This window comes from Mustela putorius, unplaced genomic scaffold (assembly GCF_011764305.1).
Source record: "Mustela putorius furo isolate JIRA1106 unplaced genomic scaffold, ASM1176430v1.1 tig00003944_pilon_pilon_pilon, whole genome shotgun sequence".
Taxonomy (NCBI): domain Eukaryota; kingdom Metazoa; phylum Chordata; class Mammalia; order Carnivora; family Mustelidae; genus Mustela; species Mustela putorius.
In genome coordinates this window covers 4803587-4824276 of record NW_025422088.1, presented here as the reverse complement: position 1 = coordinate 4824276, position 20690 = coordinate 4803587, and the positions used below count along the sequence as shown (strand labels likewise).

Below are 20690 nucleotides of genomic sequence, written 5' to 3'. Positions count from 1 at the left end.
TCTGCTCTGACAGAAAAGAGCAAGGGCAGTGAGGTTTTTGCCCTTAGGAAGTTGAAATGGAGAAGATCTGCGACTGAAAGTATGCATCTCACAAGACATGGGGGGATCATTAACCAACTGAAATTGGGATAAACCAAAATTATGAGAAAAAAAAAGCACTACATGGAGAAAACATACATTAAAGGTACTGAGGCAGTCGTTGGGTCATTAGAAGAGGAGTGGACATCAGTAGACAAACTGTTAACTCAGAATCGGATTCCCTCCATGGAATTGTTTGTGGCTTTGATTGTTTCATAGTCATAACTTTGACCAACTCCATAAATTGCCTTGTCATAGAGAGACTAAAGCTAGTTTTGCCAGATCTTTTTTTTTTTTCTGCAGTACGTATAAAAGTTGGTATCAGTGTCCCACTGGGGTCTCAATCTTCTAGCAAACATAACTAGCACATTCTCAGTGTTCAAAATCAGCCTTGACAGCCAACTTTGCTCATCACGGACCACCTTTGACCCTTCATAAAGCTATTTTCCATTGAGCTTCTGTGGGGCTTCCATGAAGATGACATCAGGGGTAATGCCCATTTTCTCTCTTTTTGGCTCCGTTAGTGCATTTGGTCTATGCTGAGTCACAGCCTGACAATTAGACAGGCATTTAACTCCCTTCCTGTGTTTCCTCAATCCTCCAGTGGGAAGCCTGGTGGATTCACACCCCTCTAAGCACATTTTACATTTGGTAATAAAGCCCCCTGGGGTTACACGTGAAAGGATGAGACAGAGATCACATGTTTTCGGACACTGTTTTATATTGAATCTTCATTTTTGCCTTAGCTCCTCTAGTTTTTGCCTTTAATTATGTTCACAGAATAACAAGCTGCAACCAATGAGGGGATCAAAAGGGTAATTGGAGGTCATTTTGCTCCCTAGAAGAGGCTTAGCCCTAATTGTGCAAAGACAAAAAGACTGTAGGATTTCCTCCAGTTCAAAGGTGTTTAGGGTTACACATAAAAACAATTTAAATCTTTTAAAGACCAAAGAAATGCAAAAAAAAAAAAAAAAGATAGATATGGCAAATTTTGTCCAAGGAGATGAAAGAATTGAGAAATGATCCCTGCCAGAGACGCATGGGAATCTATGTGTCCCATCAATGCTGTGGCAAAAATTCAGTTGTCGGGGCGCCTGGGTGGCTCAGTGGGTTGAGTCTCTGCCTTCAGCTCAGGTCATGATCTCAGGGTCCTAGGATCAAGCCCTGCATCAGCCTCTCTGTTAGGTGGGGAACCTGCTCCCCCCCTACCCACCTGCCTTTCTGCCTGCTTGTGATCTCTCTCCCTGTCAAATAAATAAATAAAAGCTTAAAAAAAAAATTCAGTTGTCATCTCACAAGGAACCTCTTCTGTAGTTAATGAATCACAGCAAAAAAAAAAAAAAAAGGCCAACTCTGAAAGTACTTGAGAAGAATTATAAAATGAGCATCTTTTAACTTCAGATATATAATTAACAGTAGAATTTTTAAAGAAAACTAAATATACATTATTAATATTTTTGCATTAAGGGATCTGTGAAAATTTTATTATTTACAAAATTTAAAAATAATCTAACCTATTAGAATAAAGACCTGTCTGGTAATTCTAATTTAATATGTATATTTCAGTTAACTTATTTAAATTTATGATTTTAAGTTGAAGTTATTTTATAAATAATATTGCAACATGTAAAAATTAAGACTTAATTTGATAGCTTTGCAAGGGTTAAGCACTTAGTTTTATAAACTAAATCAGACAATTGGTATACTTAAAAAGGCTACAGGATGGTAATGATGGTGGATCTAACACCCCATATATCTTCTTCTCTTCTGAAGTCCTAATAAAACTATAGCAAAGGTTTTTTTATTATTGTTTGTTTGTTTTGTTTGTTTTTTTTTTTCAATAGAAGCCCACAAGGATGGGGAGAAAAAGCAGGGAACAATGGCAATAAATTTTGGAAGCTGAAAAGCAGACAGATGACTGTTAGTTTACTTAGCATAAGCTAGAAATCTGAATCTTAAGCCTGAAATGAAAAAAAGCCAAGAATATCCTGATCTAATCCACAGAATCCTCAAAAGACTTAGAGCTGAAACTGGAGAGGAAGGTGGGGGGTAGTGGCCAAAAAAGAAGCCTTGTTTGAAAGTAGTCAGGGATCACAAGCCTCCAGGTAAATGCCTTTCCCTGGCACAATACACACAGAGTTTTCTACTCTAAGAAGAATCAGAGGGACTCTGGATTGGAGAACACCAAGCTGGGGGTGACAGCATGAGTGTACTGAAAAAAGAGTAAATGAATATATGCACATGACCCCCACAGCACCCCACACCTCCCCAACCCCACCACAGTCTTTCTCTCCCACTCAACTCCAAGAACCACTGAGAGCTAAGCCTCTCCCCAATCGAAGTGTATACTCTGGGAAATCTGACCAATCCAAGAATAAAGACCTTGGGATGGTGGCATCAGAGATTTTTGATGTGTGGCCCACACAAACCCACCTAAGGGAAACTCAGAGTCGACAGGTCCTCACCCATATGCTCAGGACTTCAATCTGCTCTCTACTCACTTTCAGACATGAATAGACAGACAGGGTTTGCCAGACATCTGAGAAATGGCTCTAATATGAAAAAGAGAGACCAACACAAAGAAACCAGCCAGTGGGATGGTGCAGAGACACAGGGATAAAAAACTTACAAAAACATAATTGTTACAATAATCAGAGAAAAGCACAGATACTGCATCCATGAAAAAAAAGAACAAGGTGGGATAAAAGGAACATTCAGGGAATAAAAAAGAGAGCTCTTGGAAATGAAAAACTGATAGCACTAATGAAAGAAATCAAAAGGATTAGGAGGGGTGCCTGAGTGGCTCAGTGGGTTAAGCCTCTGCCTTCGGCTCGGGTCATGATCTCGAGGTCCTGGGATCGGGCCCCCGCATCGGGCTCTCTGCTCAGTGGGGAGCCTGTTTCCTCCTCTCTCTCTGCCTGTCTCTCTCTGCCTACTTGTGATCTCTGTCTGTCAAATAAATAAATAAAATATTTTTAAAAAAGGATTAGGAAATGAAGGTGATAAACAAAATAATGGGGAAGGGGAAAACAATAGGACAACCAACATCCAAATAAAAAAATTTCTAGAAGGAAAGAAATGAGAAGAAAAACAGCTGAATTAATCATGAAAAATATGATTAAAAAATTTCCCAGATCTGTAGATAGGAGTTTCTGAATTAAAAGGGCTCATCAGGTTCCCAGCAGGATCAATGAAAATAATCTACATGGAGTTACAACACTATAGATTATCAGAATTGTACAGCTACATAGCTGCTAGAAATTAAAAAAATAGGGTTTCAAGAAATAATAGTAAGAATTAATAACTGAAGTGGAATGAAACTTTGCAACATCTATAATAGAAGCTAGAAGACAACTAAACAATGACTTCAAAATAATTTCCAACTTAGAATTTTCTATCAAGATTAACCAAAATTAAATGTGAAGAAAGAAAGGAGATATTTTCAGGCACAGAAATATCTACACATTTTAGTTCCTAAGCACACATTCTTAGGAAGCTAGTGGAGGATGTGCGTGATCATTGAAGTAAGGGAATTAGTCCACCCCATCAGAAAACAAGGTCCTATATTCTGATTTTCATTTAGGGTAAGAAAGTAGATCACTCAGCTCTGTATTAGAATGTTGGACATTTGAGGATGATTAGGATTTAAATAGGAAGAAATAATTCTGAAGTGTTCTATATAATAAATAACATATAATAACTTGTACAGAACAGAAACTGTGGTCCAGCACAAGACACAGTGGAGGGAATCATCAGGATGGCAGTGAAGGGAGATGCTAGGAACACCATGCAGGAAGGATATCCCCTAAGATCCAAGCAGTAGACAAATTGACATCAGCACATCACTGGCCAGCATACCCTCTTTCTAAATCTGCTAAACTAATAAAGGATGTACTCCAGCGGAATAGGGGATAGAGGGAGACATGAGATTCAAGACATGAGATCCTGTTTCTTTCAAGAAGCAGGAAGACTTGAGTTCCAGGAAACAGGCTTCCTACCCATGAGAAGAGAAAGGGAATTTCTGGGATGACAGTAAAGAGAAGTCATGGGTGGTACTATGTGGCAGACCTAAACCAACCCAGGTTGAAAGAGAATGAAATTCTCTGGGAGGGAGTTTTCAAAGGGGGAAAAAAAGGCAGTAAGTCAGTGTTAGACCTGACATGATAAAATTTATGAAATACAGTATTGAGATATTTGTAGAAATTATGGTAGAATTAGCAAAATGTACAAAGAAAAAACTAAGCAGTTTTTTTAAAAGGCAAGCAATTGTGAAGTTCAGGGAAAGCAAAAAATAAGAAATAAAACAATTGTAATGCCCTACAAAGCTCAGCTTAGAATAATGTTTACATAGACAAATAATGTGACCACTGAGAATTACTTCAAACAAAGATCTTGATAGCACTGTAGTGAAACAGTGGTCTGGAGAAGCAAAGGGGAAGGTGGCATGAGAAAGCCAAGTCCTCAACTGTTACTGTAGATCAGGAGAAATGGGTCAAATTGCACTACCAAAAGTTAGCAGTATATAGATATATATATTTAGATGTATGGAGAGGCGAATATTCCAAAAGAAATGGCTGAAGGGGTCAAGAGTAGTTGATCTTAAAAAGAAAAAAAAATAGGGGCGCCTGGGTATCTCAGTCGGTTAAAGCGTCTGCCTTCAGCTCAGGTCATGATTTCAGGGTCCTGGGATCTAGTCCCGCATCGGGTTCCCTGCTCTTCAGGGAACTCCCACTCCCACTCCCCCTGCCTATAGTCTCTTTCTCTCTCTCTTTCTGTGTCAAGTAAATAAAATTTCTTAAAAAAAAAAAAAAAGAAGAAGAGTAGCTGATCTCTGGAAAAGCAGAGGGGGTTTGAGGGTGGGGGGTCAAGGGAATCATTTTTTTGTTACAAGCATATTTGTACTATTTGTGAATTTATGTGCATGAGTTATTTTAACAAAAATAAAAAATAATTTAACAAAATAGAATAGAATAGAATATACTAAATATATAATTGCTATTTAAAATTATGCTTAATTAAGTTTATAAATGGGGTCGGGTTTAACCAAAGGCCCCTAAAGGTGATTGTCAGATTTTCTGGAATTATATATAAAATAATAAAGTTTATAAGTTGAACATAAAATCCTAAGGAAGGATTAGGTTCAATTTACTTGAATAAATTTAATATTATTTCACAAAAACATAAGTAACTTCTGAATATCCTTTTCTCTGCATAAAAGTCCATCTTGAGAATATGAAATTCCCTGGTACTGTCAGATTTAAAAGCCTGTGCTGGATGGTAGAGGAGGGAGCAATGGTTGGGGTGCGTAGCTGCCTCTGCCCTGGAAAAGGGAAGGCATCTTTAGCCGTGGGCGTTTCCTCAGCACACATCATTTATACACTGGGCAGATGTGGGCACCTCAGGATCTCACTGACCCAGGAAGCTGGCCTCCTCGAAGTGGTTCTGCCTCAAAGGATGAGAACGAGCTATTTGATCTTGAAGCTCTGTCTGGTCATCCCTGAGCCACACAATGTATGGATCTGCCTCCTCCACCGCTCTGGGGAATTCTCAGTGGGATGGACGGTAAGGCTGATAAATTGCTTTCTCAGCCCTGTTAGTGACCTTCACTGTTCCACAGTCATTAGACTCTGGGGAAATGAGCAGTAGCTCCCAATTAGGAAAAGTGTGTGTGTGGGGCGGGTGGAAAGGATGCTGGGGCAGGGGACGAGCAGGCAGTAGAGGATGAATGGGGGATGAGTGATCTTCTAAAGAAGACCAGCCTGAGAGTGATGAGGGAGCATGAGGCTGGCTGAAGACAAAGCAAAAGCTGCGCCTTGCACCCCCCTCTCCATCTGCTCCCCGTCAGTCATATGTGTAGCATCCCTCAGGCTGCCCTGACTGCCATGAACAATAAGCAAATAGTTAATTTGCAGAGCTCACAATCCTGCTAGACAGGAGTCTCCCTTGGCTTACAAATGTCCTAAATCTCACTAACAAAGACATCCCACCAAAAAGTCTCCCAACTATCTTAATGTTAATGGCTGGTCTAAAGACAACATTGATCCAGCCTTAAGAGCAAGGCCTCCGGTAGGCCTGGGACATCCTGGCACCTTGTAGGCCCTCTTTAGCATATGAAAACTCCATTGAAACCTTCCTTACCCTCACCTTCCCCCAACTGCAGGCCACATAACCTGCCATCCCTCACAACCCAGGGCAGCAGTTCTTCCTGCCCACGGGTCCTGTCCCTGTGCTTTAATAAACCACCATTTTGCACCAAAGATGTCTCAAGAATTCTTTCTTGGTCATCGGCTCCAGACCTCAGCCCACCAAACCTCACCTAGGTTCTAGAACTTCATCAAGAGGAAGGACAACTTTCGAATTAGTCCACAGGAACAGACACTCATTTGAAAAGATTACGAGAGATGTTTCCACAGTCACCCTCAGGAAACCTTTCTTTCCCCATATTTTAAAGTCCTCTCAAGCTCTTCAGAATATGGGACTAGGAAGAGTAAATTTAAATAGGCAGGATGATTCTCATGTAATGTATTGAGCAGGACTTCAGAATGACCAGGTAGTAAAGATTAGAGACCTTGTGGGCCGTGTGAACTGTTGAAAGTGCTCGACTCTGCCATTTTAGCATGCAAGCACCATGCAGTGTGTGAATAAATGAGGATGGCTGTGTTCCAACGCAGCTATATCTACAGAAATAGACCATGGGCCAGATGTGGCCCACGGACAGTTGTTTGAAGATGGCTGCCTTAGCAATGCTAAGGAATGGTAGAATTTCAGGACAAGTAGACAAGTGCGTGAGACTATCAGTCGGAAAATTACCAGTTGGAACTGCTAGAAGACAATCTAAGCTTCCAAAACCAAAAGGGAATTTTTCATTTATATAACTGAAAATCTAGAGGTAGAACTGCTTTAGGAGCAGTTTTAACTGACTGCTTTTTTCCTCATTTTTTGGGCCCCCATTTTCCTCTGTTGAGGGCATTCTCAGTCAGGTTCTTAGAGTCATAAAATGGCTGCCACCAGCCACAAGCCTAGGTCCTTTCAGATTCACATCCTGTAGACAAAGCATGGAATTCCTGGCTGAATCCTTGAGATGCTCTCAGATCATACTGGCTTTAAGCCAGGTACCTATTCAGTCTTGATAGATGCTGGCTCTTTCTTTGTTTTGCTTCTTCAAAAAGGTTCTGATGACTCTTGGGCCTTAATCTTCCATATAAACATTATAGTCAGCTTATCAAGCTCTGTGATAAACATTGCTGGGCTTAACTGGAACTGTATGAAATCTATGGACAAATTTGAGAGGAATCAACAACTTGACAGTTGTCTTCATATTTATGAATGTGATGTACTTCTTTCCGTTCACTTAGATGTTTTAATATCTCTTAATGATTTTAATTTTCCTTGCAGTGTTCTTAGACATGTTTTGTTAGATTTATTTCTAGAGTCTTGATATTTTTTGATATGACTACAAGAGTTATCTTTATTAGTTTATCTATTGTTGCATGTTACTCTAAAACTTAGGGACTTAAAGTGGCAGTAAACATTTATTATCCTTACAGTTGCATGGATCAGGATTTGGGGGGTATCTTGGTGCTGACTTGAATCTTCCATGAGCTTGTAGTCAAGCTGTCAGTCAGGGCGGCTATCATCTGAAGGTTCGACTGGAACTAGAGGATCACCTCCAAGGTGGCCACGCATGTCATTAGCAAGTTGGAGATGGCTGCGTGTGGGAGGCCTCAGTTTCTCGAGATGGGGCCTCTCTACAGGTTGCATGGGGTCCTTACAATATGGCAGTTGGCTTCCTTTGTAGTGAGTGATTCAAGAGAAAGAGAAACCTAGGAAGAAGCTATCCTTTTTGGGATCCAACCTCAAAAATGGTGTAACATTACATTCTGTTTGTTAGAAGGGAAACAGTAGTCTGTCTCATTTTAAAAGGGAGAGCAATTTGGTGCCACATTTTGAATCTCAGGAAGGAAATAGGCACAATGCCTGAAGTCAGAGAGTTTTTGTTTTATTTTTATTATTTATTTATTTATCTATTTATTTCCAACGAAACCTCTGTGCTTACACAGAAATGGACGTTTACTTTTCCTAGTTTTACAATGTGCTTCCACTAGGTATGCGGGTAAATCCAAAGAAGATACTGCTTCCTTAACATGGTTCTCACCGTGGCCCTGGATGGCCTTGCATGACAGCCACAGTGAATGGATTTTAGCTTCCCTTCAAGACTCCAGTTATTCTTTTGCATGGCTTTTCTCTCTTCCTGGAGCACATTTTACCTGGCTTATGCCCACTGATGCTTTCCTTGACTGAGCCTGGATAGGATGCTTCTTTACATGCTCCCATCACACCCTGTACTTTCACCTGCATGACGCTAGTCATGCTATAATGTGTGGTTCTTAAAGTCTGGTCCTCAGGCAGCATTCACAAAACCTGGACATTTTTTAGAAATGCAGATTCTCAGGCCGCCCTCACACCTCCTGAATCAGACACTCTGGGTTGACCCTGAAACCTGGACTATAACAAGCCCCCGAGATGTTCACTCGGTTTGGGAACCACGGCTCTGTCTGATGCACTGCTTGTTTGCTGTTTAGATCCCACACTGAAGATAGGCTCCACAAGGGAGGGCCGCACCTGTCCTATTCACCCCTGTGTCTGCCAAGCCCACAGTAGGTGCTCTTTCAATTCTCCTGCGTGGAATCCAAAAGACAAAGGCAAGAGTGAGTGAGGGATTGTGATCAGAGGGAACTGCCAAGTGTCTAACCTCCACCTGGATGGTTTCACCTACCCCAGCACCACCCCAAATTCAGCCACACTAGATGCTCCAACCTTTTTATTTCTTTGCTTGCTTGTTTGCTTCTTTGCATTGCCTGGGGATTCATTATCTTCCAACTAAAATTGACTCTCAAGAAGCAGAGATCCTGGGACTCTGGGCCAGCACCATTAGCTTAAGGATGTGCTCTGTGCTCTGGGACAGGATAGACAGCTGGACGGTGGCAGGTGGAGGCTCTGTGTTAGCCAAGGGGTTTGGCTGAGCTCCAACTCTTTGCCCCTCTCTGGGGACTTCTGACAGCTTGTGGAGGGGCAGGTGCATTGTTTTCTCCATGGGAACCCATAACACAGTGCAGGAAGTGTAATGAGACAGGGCAGAAGCCAGATGACTGTGAGCATCAAGGTACCAGCAGGGGCACGCGAGGGCAACAATCCAGTGACGACTTTGCAGCAGCAAAAGGCATTTTAACTTCAGCTGGGTTTGTTCTCTCCCTACCCTACTTCCCATCCTTACCCATCTCCACTGTTTCTCTTACTCTCCATTTCTTGATGTGGTACCTTTCTTCTACGGTCATTTTCAGATAGGACAATGGACCCAAGTAGAAACTTACTTTTTTTTTCTTTGTTTCTTTAAGTAAGCAAAACATTCATGGTACAGTTTTGGATTGTGATTTCTGAGGAGCAGGCTTCTCCTGTGTGTGCATGGAGGGGCAACTTCCCCCCTTTCCTTTCCTGACTGGCATGTGTAATGATATCCCTTTCTGTCTCCCACATGAATGTAGAGATTGTCATCTGCGTTTTCTAGGCTGACTTGCAGAAGGCTGTGAACTAGAGGACTTCCCACTGTGATTACTCCTGAAGGGAGTGGAGATTACTGATGTCGATCACTACGGATGGATAGTGCTGCGGGAGTTCCAGAGTGGCAGGGATTACAGGTGAAGTCTGCTGCAGGTGCTCAGCAGGGACACTTCCCTCCAGGGGACCCCAACTGAATGGGAGAAAGCCAGATCCCATACACCCAATTATCTGGTTCAGGGGTCAGCATACTGTGGCCCTTGGGCTAAATCTATTTAGTCAATATGTATCAAAGCTCTGGGAATTAGAATAGTATATGTACATGGATAGTCTTCCTAAGAATTAGGATTTTCTCTTTTCATAACAAATTTCAACTTTAGTTCATATCAGGACATCAGTGGATTTCCTTTGTAGCGTTTTTCCCCCCTCCAGCATAGCATTCAGGGTCAGGAATTGCATTTACCTGTTATGAACCTCAGGTTTTTGAGGTTTGATTCTGTTAAGGAAGAAAGCACTTGTTTCATAGTTCATTTCCTGGAAAACTGTAAGGAAAAGTCAACATTTTCTCTGGTTCATTAGTGCTTATACCTGGCCTGGAGGAATTTTCCAGGAACAGGAGAGATGTCCGTGGAACGGGGTTTCTAGAAAGGCAGTTTCCTCTGGGTGCCTGCTCATCCTCTGAATGTGGCAGCAATGGCACACATTTGGAGACCATGAGAGTATCCAAATGACCTCCATGGAGTCGGATTTCCAGTCAAACCTCTTTATTCTGGCTGCAGTGAGTCTGAGATATCTTTTTCCATGATGGACCCCAGCCCTAAAAAGGAAATGTGTTAGACCCTTCCATCAGCCTGAGAATTTGGAAATGGGATGAACAGAACCCTAGAACCAAATGCACAGATTTGGAAGCTACAGATCTGGGGAGAGTCCAATCTGGTACGTTGTTGAGGATTAGTTCATGACAAATTAATTATATCAATTAAAGCTACCATTTAAAGTATAATTAGTGATTTTTTAAAATAAAGAGAAAGTTTATTTTTGTTAGCATAAATACACTAGATAAAGATGAACTTGTACTAGATGCAATAAAGTTTGATTTGGTATGTGTGTAACATATATCTATGTAATCTTGTAGAAGTGCGTTTGTATAAAACATACCATCCAGGGGCCCCTGGGTGGCTCAGCTGTTAAGCATCTGCCTTCAGCTCAGGTCGTGATCCTGGGGTCCTGGGATGGAGCCCAGGCTTCCTGATCAGCGGGGAGCTTGCTTCTCCCTCTCCCTGCCCTCTCCCACTCTCCCTGCTTGTGCTCCTCCTCTCTCTATGTCTCTCTCTGTCAAATAAATGACTAAAATCTTAAAAAACAAAACAAAACAAAACATACCATTCATTTAGTTGTTATTCATTTTTTTAAATCAGTGATTTATTAAAGGTCTATTGTGTGCTAAGTGCTGGATGGAAAAACGAATCACACATTCCCTTGTACACTGCGAGGGGTGTACACTGTGGTACACAGGGTGGTACACTGTTTTGCTGTATTAAAGAATTTGGATTTAACTTTCAGAGAGTATTATCCTCACTGGCCCTGGCCTGGGCCAAGAGAATGTATGTTTGAAATTTTGAGCTCTTTGCGGGTGGTTAGCGCTCTTTTGGAAAACAGGATGCCTGGCAACCGTCTGCGGCAAGATTGAAAATACTGGTAAAGGGTTTAAGACTCTAACGATTCTTCCAGAACAACCAGCCCGACAATGAGTAATATGCAGTTTGATGTGAAAATTAGAAAACTGGCAGACGAAGATGCAAGAGGGAAATTGGATTTCCAGAGAGACGAATGGGAGGCCATGCGGCTGAATAGAGTTCATAAGATGCAAACGCATGCAGGGGAGTTGCAATTCTCCCTCATTCCCAGCACACAGAGCAAGTCCCTATTATTTATTTATTTGCGGGTGAAAAGCTAGAGTTCTGTGGCCCTGATGTTTATTATCAAAATGGATGGATTCAATATCGAGCAATGATGTGTTCAAAATGAAAGCCACATCATTAAATGTCACGGGCATTTATTAACACAGTTTCCTCCATATTCAAATAAACAGGCATTATCTCACCAGGTGCCACGTGACTCTAGCCTTCTCTGGACTGGCTTTGATCGAGGCTCAGATTCTGGGAGCCATTGTGATCGAAAGCAAGTTAGGGAAGAGCAGAGATATCCAGGGGACTGTGATGAGGAGTGGAAGATGCCTAGGTGGTGGCTTTAACGGGGAGGGTTCCATCTTCCGAAAGCACAGCATGGCCTGTCAACCTATGGCTTGTGCCTTTCAGGGCCCCCATCATCTGTCCCAGCAGGTCTCCTGTTTGTCTCTCCTTTCTCCTTCTCATTATTTTCTCTCGCTGCATATCCCTGATCAAAGACTGGCTTCCTTTCTTGTGAACTGTGACTTCTAACCTGGACACAAAAATTATCAGGGTAGGTGGCAACCTTCATCTCGGGATCTTTTGAACAGCTTCATGCCCAGAGCAAGTCCACGCTAAAAAGACTGCACCAATTTGAATAGCTGTGCTCCAACTGAAAGAAACCAACTTGAGAGAAATGACATAAATTCATTATTACTGAACTGAAACCTCTTGCTGCTCCAGGCAGAGAAGATAAATTACCACTCAAGTGATATAAAGTTATTTGAATGTTTCATTGGATCAAATGCATCACGATGTCTGGAAATCTCTTCTCTTTTAAGTTAGAATTAAAGAATGGTAATCAGACCAATAATAGACACTATCATTTGCATACATTTCATCTCAAGAGACTTCTGAAGTTATGTAATACTCAAGTGGATAATTGTTCTTCACACTCCTGACATATCAAGTTACAGCTCAGATTAAGGAAGACACATTGGTGACTGAGATGATTGGCAGGGCCCACAAGGAGGTCATCTGTAGGAACTGAAAGAGGGTATGGCTCCACGGGGGGCCTTTTAAGTGCTCCCTTGAGGGAGGTGAACTTGGCAACAAGTATTCAAAGCAGGTTTTCTCTGTTTTATGATTCCAGATAACTGGGTATTTGATGATGACCCAATTGCCAGTATTTTTTTTCTCTTTGATTGTCCCTTTTTGTCAAAGACTTCAATTCCTTGAAATAGCCTCAAAAGTTGCCATTAAAGTGGCCATTAATTCCATCCCCTGCCCCCTTCCCACAAATTCTTATTGAGCAGGTCCCTGGTCTGGGGTTGTGTTGTGAATGGGATTAATTTTTGGTGCTTGCTTAGAATGCGTAACATCAGCAGGCTGCTTTTTGCAAGTCCTTCCTTGTTTCTTCGTAATCCCATGATACTTTCAAGGAAGAATAGACCCCGTTTTATTTACTCTGAGCCTCCAGCGCCTAGCACAGAGTCAGGCATGAAAATGATGTGCCTTTCTTGTTGAGTAAAGAAATGACTAGCCCATTTCCCACAGTGCCATTTTTGTTATTAAAATGCCAATTGAATATTACCCCCACCTTAAAAGACCACCAGAGACGTGAGTCAAAGCCAATCAGCAAGGGTCGTTTATTGCAGGTTCGAACCTGGACCTCTCGGTGTAGTTTTCATAGAAAAAATAAGATAAGCTAGGTGTGCCATAGTGCTCACTAGCACTTTGCAATTGCCAAAGCCTAAGAATTAACATTTATACTGACTCCAAATGTGCTTTCCTGGTACTATATGCCCATGGAGCTATTTGAAAGGAAAGGGGATTGCTGTCAAGCCATAACTCCCCAATCAAATATGGGCCTAAGTTACGAAACACTCCTTATCGCTATACTAAGGATGATATATATCAAATCTGGGATACATATCTGTGGCTTACACCCACGATTGGACAGCTCAGTCAGAAGGCAGTTTTATGCTGGGAACAAAGGAATCATACGAGTGATACTTGGGCAAATAACACACAGTATCAAGGATGGCTATCACTAGAAATGTGTTCCCAAATAATAGTACTCCAGGCTACTGAGTGTTTTGCTACTGACTGGGTAAGGCGACCTGGCATTAGATGGCCAGCTCCAAACGAAACCCACTGGATATGTGGAACCAACCTGTGGCTCTGGCCTCCTCCAGGGTGGATAGGTCGCTGTACTTCAGGATTTGCCTGGATTCATGGGCGTATTACTGAAACCATTACAACTCCAGCTAATCTCCCCAACTTGAAACAAAGATGGACACAATCTGTTTTTAAATGGTATGATCACTTAGCATCCATCTTTGTTCCATCTGCGGGACTAGAGGATGTCATGTGGCATGTAGAAGCCCTTAATAAATATACTACAGAGGCACTCAATGATTCACTAAATGGCATCTCCCTACTTAATACCGAAGTGTCACAGATACGCAGGGCAGTCCTACAAAATAGGATGGCCTTAGATGTCCTGACAGCAGCCCAGGGTGGCACATGTGCAATTATCAAGACAGAATGTTGTGTGTACATCCCAGACTATCACAAAAATGTTCCAGGACTAATAAAGGATATGCCCAGATTAAGGCTCTACAAGGTCCCTCTCTCTCTTTTAGTGATTGGTTAAGTTCCTGGCTTGGAGGAGGGCTATGGCCAAATCTCCTTTTCGGGCTTCTTATTCTTATCGCCTTATTAACCTTAATATGTTGCTTTGTTCCATGTTTCTCTACTTGGTGCCGAGACTCCATTGCTACAATGACTACACCACGACGGACGATCCTTATCGCACGCGAGGACGCCTCTTCACTGTCAGCGCTGGATTCAGCTGCCTCCACCTTTCATAACTCCCTTATACATTCCTACCCTGATCAATATCGACCCCAGTAGGTAGGGACAGCTCTACGCCCCCATTTAGCACGAAGAAGTTATAAAAGATGAGACCTTCCACCTTCAACCCCCTTAAAGATTTAAGGGTCAAAGTTGTTCAGGGGGGAATGAAGGAGCAGGAGGCTGGCTGAGGACAAAGCAAAAGCTGGCGCCTTGCACCCCCCCCTTCACCGGCTCCCCTCCATATGTGTAGCATTCCTCAGGCACCCCTGACTGCCATAAAACGATAAATAGTTAACTTGCAGAGATCACAGTCCTGCAAGGTAGGAGTCTCCCTTGGTTTGCAAATGTCCTTGAGATTTACAACAAAGAAGTTACCTTATCAATAGCCCTAATGTCACCCTCCCCTCCATAAAACACCAAAGAGGCGGAGGTAGAAGGAAAAGTAAATAAAGTTAAATTTCTTCTAAACCTAAATCTCATTAACAAGGATGCTTGATAGCAGGAATGTAACATTCCACCAGGAGACTCCCAATTGTCTTTACTTGATAAGTAACCAGGCCTTCAATATCCTGGTAGTGCTTTTTTTTTTCTGCATGCGTGGGCTAACCGGCCAGTTCTGTTTCTGTAAGATTGCTTTGTCTGCTTTCGCACGGGGTCCCCTGACCCAATTCACTGACGCCAAGTATGCCTGTTCAAACTGTCAGTCAGTCAGCTCAGCCCCACCCGAAACTTGTTTGTACCTGTCTATAAAAACCCTGCACCAACCCAGCTCTGGACCTCTCCGCGTTATCGGTAACGAGCGCCGCAGAGGTCCAGGTTCGAACCTGCAATAAACGACCCTTGCTGATTGGCTTTGACTCACGTCTCTGGTGGTCTTTTAAGGTGGGGGTAATATTCATTTGGCATTTCAGTATAACTGACATTGAATCTTGGATACGGTAGATGCCAACAGTCAATGAAAAAATTAATTAGTGAACTGCTCACAATAGGCACACTATTTGTCAAAAGAGCAAAAAAAAAAAAAAAAAAAGCTCCCTTTAGAGATACATGGGAACTCTGCTAGAGCTTCAGGATTGGGGTGTGCTTGTGGACCATCCATAGGAACACAACTCTTCAGCAGTTTAACTTACAACCTAGAGACACATGCACTTATGGTGTTGGAAGAATATGTTCAAGGCATGTTCAATGCTAAACTGTGGGTAAATGAAAAGGTTTGTCCTTCCTTTAACATGCACCCTCACATACAGACTCATTAGTGGGTAAGGGTCCTTTCAGAAGAGTTAGAACAAGAGTCTGAAGAATCTAGTCTAAAGTCCTGGTTTTTCTCTAGTCTTGCTTCTGCTGCAAGTTAAATGAGTACCTTGGGTAAGTCATCTATCTTTTCTGGGCCTTAGTTTCTTTGTTTAAAAATTGGATCATGATAATGTTTTAGCCTCATTTGATTGCTCAGAGACCAAATAAGATAGGAACACCTTGGAGACAGATGGGGCTAGAAGTCAGTGGGAAGAGAGAAGGAGAGTAGTAGGAAGGGGAAGTAAATACAGGGGGGCGGGCCGGAGAGAGAGAATGGAATCAAACTGGCCTAGAGGCACTATAGGTGGAGGGGGACCGTTTCCATCTGAAAGACAAGAGGGAGTTTTTCTGGAAGTGTTTCTCAGGGCTACAGCAGACTGCTATTCCTATACCAAAATTTTGTCCTCTCCTCCTTTGCACTAGCAGAACCCTTGGATTGTTAGGGGGAACCACCTTGGAAAGAGCAAGTGTTTTTTCATGTGTTACTTTTCTCTCAAGCCTAGGTCTGGGAGTCTAGGGAAACACTAGCATATTGTAGACATTCTACATGCCTTGGAGAATCAGTGCTGTCCAAAGACCAAGTGTGAAGTTTCTAAAAATAAATAAATAAATAAATAATCAGTCAAACAAACAACAACAACAACAGCAAAAAACATGGTTTGGAACAGAGTTTAAATAAGTCACATGAGACTGGGGCCTTTTTATGGCTTAGGGTATGAAAAGATCTCTTTTCACCTGTTGTGTCCTGGAAAAAGCCTTTCCTTCTGTTTTCTTTCTTTCCTTCCCTTCCTTTCTTTTCTTGCTCCCTTCCTTCCTTCCGTCCTCCATTCATTCCTTTACTCCCTCGCTTCCTCTGTCCCCTCCCTCCTTCCCTCCGTCCCTCCCTCCCTTCCTCCCTCCCTTCCTTCCTTCCTTCCAATACAGTCATGTACTCAGTATTGGAGAGCAGCAGAGAGAATGCTAGGATTTTCTAAAGGACCTATCCTAGCAAGAATCTGAGCTTATCCAGCGAGCCTAGGCTAGCACATTGTTAACTACACTCTTACCTACCTTCACTGCTGCTGCAGCCTCCTCTTCATTATGTTGATGAATTTTCATCATGCTGCTTCCCAAATGAAGAAAGCTCTTAAAACAGCCAGGTACAGTCTTGTCCCTGTGGTCCTGCTTTGAACTAGCCAGGCCCAGAACAGGGTGGGACATTTTCTCCTCATTATCACCTCTTCACTCTGTTCCCCTTGTCTGAGTAGGGTCAGAGAGGTGGGGCTCAGAGCTGAATGCAGGAACAGAAGTGCTAATGAAGAGAAAGTGTTCAAGCATGGATCCTGCCCCTCATTCGGGCTCCATTGAAAATGGTAACACCATGAGGTCATCCTTCTTACTGCTAAGTTTGAATGAATTTTAATACAGCTGTTTTGAGGAGTAAGTAGTATGCAGATGGCTTTAGTTTTAAACAATAAACTGTCCCACGAAGAGGGAAGTTAATAAAATATTAGGTTGGTGCAGAAGACTTTTATCTCTTTACTAAAAGAAAGACATGTTTTATAGGAGTAGCTATCAATTTGGTATTTAAATCAAGTTTCTGTTGAGCAAACATCACTGGAGCATCTGCTATGTGTTGAACTTTGGGCTAGATAGTAAGAATACGAATAAATTTTTAACATTTATCAAGTGTTTTCTTTAAGACAGGACCCACGTGCTAAGAGCCTCTGTGGTGCTTTTATAGTTTGTTGACTTAGCTGAGCTGTATCTGTGGTTCTCGGTTTCCTTCCTGGCATGGTTGTGGGTTGTGGGTTAGGGCTGAGGACAAGAGAAATTTGCATGAGGGTTGGAAGGCAGGACTTAACAGCAGTAGGTGTGCTCTGGGGTGGTGTGTGCTGTCATGATCTGTTGCTTGCCTCGCTGGTGTGGGACAGCAGCTGAGCCTGTAGATCTGGCACCTGCAGAATCTTGTCTTTTAGTCTCCTGAACCAGATATATGCACATCTTTGTGGTAAGGGAAACATGTCTTTGAGATAGAGGTGATGAAAGACACAGGTGGGTTTAGTTTCTCTTATGGGTTCAGGTTTGTCTGTATGGGTTGCAAGTTTTCCTGTCTCTCCCCATTTCATGTCCAGCTTTTCAGCCTGCTGGCCCTGCTGACCTACAGCAACTCCAGACCCCCCAGATATACAGCCTTCCATTGGCTTCTCCACCAGCTTCTTGTAGCTTCTTTCTCTGATCCTCCTATCCTCTTCTGGACATGTAATTCACTGGTTTCTTCCACAGTTGCTTAAGGTCTAATCTGTAATGTCAAATTCTTATTCCACATTATTTGTGTGACATTGATTTTGGGACTGTCAGAGGCTCAAAGGGTCTCAAGGAGAAAGTTTGAAGGACTGTCAGAAAGTGGATATTGGGGAATAGAGAAAAAGCAACCCATGGTGTGTAGTGGTGAGAAGTTGGCAACGTTGCTTGCAGTAATTGGAAAACACAAAATGTATCTAATGAAATAGTAGATTTGGTTAAGGAGATCCAGGAAGAATACTGGCTTCTTTTAGCAGTGTATTATAAAGTAAAAAGGGAATTGTTACATTTTTTCAGCAAAATTTAGAAGAAATATAGAGGATCTATCCAAATCTGCAGAAGGACCTCAAAGTAAGAAATGGTCTTAGGGAAAGGAACAAACTTAGGGCAGTAAAACATTGTCTTAGGTTAACAATACAATCAAGGGTGTGATTCTAAAATCTGATGTTAAGAACTTACAAGTACTTAAAGGTGGGGGCACCTGGGTGGTTGAGTTGGTTAAGCCTTTGCCTTCAGCTCAGGTCATGATCCCAGGGTCCTGTGTTGGGCTTCCTGCTCAAAGGGGAGGGAGCCTGCTTCGTTCTCCCTCTCCCTCTTCCTGCTGTTCCACCTGCTTGTGAGTTGGCCCTCTCTCTCAACTGTAAAAGAAATAAAATCTTCTTTTCTTTTTTTAAAAGAAGCACTTAAAGTGTGTCTTATAGTCTCATAGATGTTAATGGTATGCCTTTTATGTGTTCTTGGCTGGAGACAGCTTCTAAGATTTTTATGAGCTTTATCCTATAGCAGCTTGTTACAGGGTAGAAAAGGGTTTATTATAGAAAGAAATTTGAATATGGCATTTGTTCAATAGAGTGGAATATCATTTGACACGTAAGAAACATATTTAAAATTTTTTTCATTTATTTATTTCTGAAGTAGGCTCTATGACCAATGTGGGGCTGAACTCACAACTGCAAGATCAAGAGTTGCTTGCTCTACTGACTGAGCCAGCCAGGTGCTCCAAGAAACATATATTTTTAAAAGAAATGTATTAACTTGAAATCAATAGAGATAATTCAAAATGAGAAGAGGGCTCTTTAAACTGGAAGCAAGAAGAAAGGAGGCTGGAAGTACTCCAAGAAAGCTACTCAAGCCATTTCTGGTGGAAAAGAATGCCTCAGAGTGTGGGGCTGAGAACCCTAAAGACCAAGCCAAGAGCCGCCTCAGATGCCTGACTCTCTGCCTGCTTGCTCAGTGCATTCAGGAGATCCAAGATATGCAAGAGATTTAATGCTCTCAAAGACACACCTTAGGCCATGAGGAACAGGAGTCAGTGGGTAAATACTCTGGCTTCCATGTTATTTGGTAATCATATTCTTCATGGCTCCTCAGAGGTTTCTCCATGGGAATAAGCCACAGTAACCTATCTCACTCTCACCATTCTTTATTTATGCTTGTTGGGATCCACACAAACACTAGGGCTGAATCATTGTCTTGGGGCTTGTTTTTGGAGGAAACCAAATTAAAATCAAGGAAATGATTACCTCTGACTGGGAATATCTGAAGTCATGTCAGAAGGGTCCTCAAGGATAAAGATCACACGAGGCAAGCGTATGGAGTGTAGTGGACTGGGTGGTCATTCCTGGCAGAGTGCTAGTTTGTGTCAATGCTTGGAGGTGATAAATGGGGTGCTGAATTTGGGGAACTGTTAGTAGTTTATGCTGTTAGCCAATTCCTTTGTGTAGGACAGAACAATGTGCTGCTCTCTGGGCAAATGCAGCTTGTCAGCATACATTACATCTGTCTGAATTAGAAATAGATGCACAGGGACACCTTTTCTGCCAAGGAGATACAGCCCATCACCAGAGATCAAAGCTTAGCACATGGGTTGGGCTGGATTTCAGCCTGGTCTTGACCTTGCATGGTGTGAGGAGATAAGCCCGAATAGGTAGGCAGAGCAACTATGGGATGGGCCCATGGGTTGTGCTGACTGGGTATCCTGTAGGTAAAGGGCTCTATTAAAATGTTGTAAGTGAAGGTTGACATCATAAGAGTTGTGTGTGTGTGTGTTTAATTTTAATTCCAGTGTAGTCAACATACAATGTTATATTAGTTTCAGGTGTACAATATAGTGATTCAACAATTCTATACATTACTTAGTGCTCATCAAGATAAGTGTACTGTTAATCCCCTCCACCTATTTCACCCATCTTCCACATACCTCCCCTCTGGTAACCACCACATTGTTCTCTATGTAAAGAGTCTGTCTCTTTTCAGATTTGTGTTTTAAGAATCTGTTGTCTGCTCTGAGCAGAGGAACTTAGGGTTGGGGTCAACACCAAAGGCAATGAAGGTATCTTGAAAAATGCATTGTCTTTGGGGATGGGAAGGAATGGGCATAATTTTCTAAAAAAGGGGAAGGTAGATTGGATATGCATTGAGATGAAAGATCAGAGGTGGGGAGCTGGGGGCAGAGGGAAATATTGCAGACAATATTGTCACTCAACTTGTCTTGTTCCTACATTCTCCAGTCTCCTTGAAATTAGGTGGGGTCTGTGACTAATTCTGTCCCATGGGCTATAATTAGGAGTGATATATGAAATATATATCAACCCTTTGCTGATCCATGATGGACACGTAGTATATATGAAAACTAAATCATTCTGATTAGGCCATTTTGGTTTGTCATCACAGCACAACCAAGCTATTCTGAATCATCAGAAGACCTCAAGGATGAGGCCTAATTTCTAA

General features: G+C 42.2%; 1 protein-coding gene across 4 annotated transcripts in view; it reads left to right on the top strand.

Annotated features, from left to right (window-relative positions):
• Nucleotides 1-10868, top strand: part of KDM4C (lysine demethylase 4C) — a 510087-nt gene extending 499219 nt beyond the window's left edge. For 2 of the 4 annotated variants that reach the window (XM_045069842.1, XM_045069840.1), the window contains one exon: nucleotides 9644-10868. In XM_045069842.1, coding sequence (XP_044925777.1) covers nucleotides 9644-9670 — 27 coding nt within the window. In that variant the 3' untranslated portion in view covers nucleotides 9671-10868. Of the gene's footprint in view, nucleotides 1-9620 lie in introns of all 4 variants that reach the window. The other 2 variants (XM_045069839.1, XM_045069841.1) reach the window with 1 other exon arrangement.
• Nucleotides 10869-20690: the final 9822 nt, after the last annotated feature.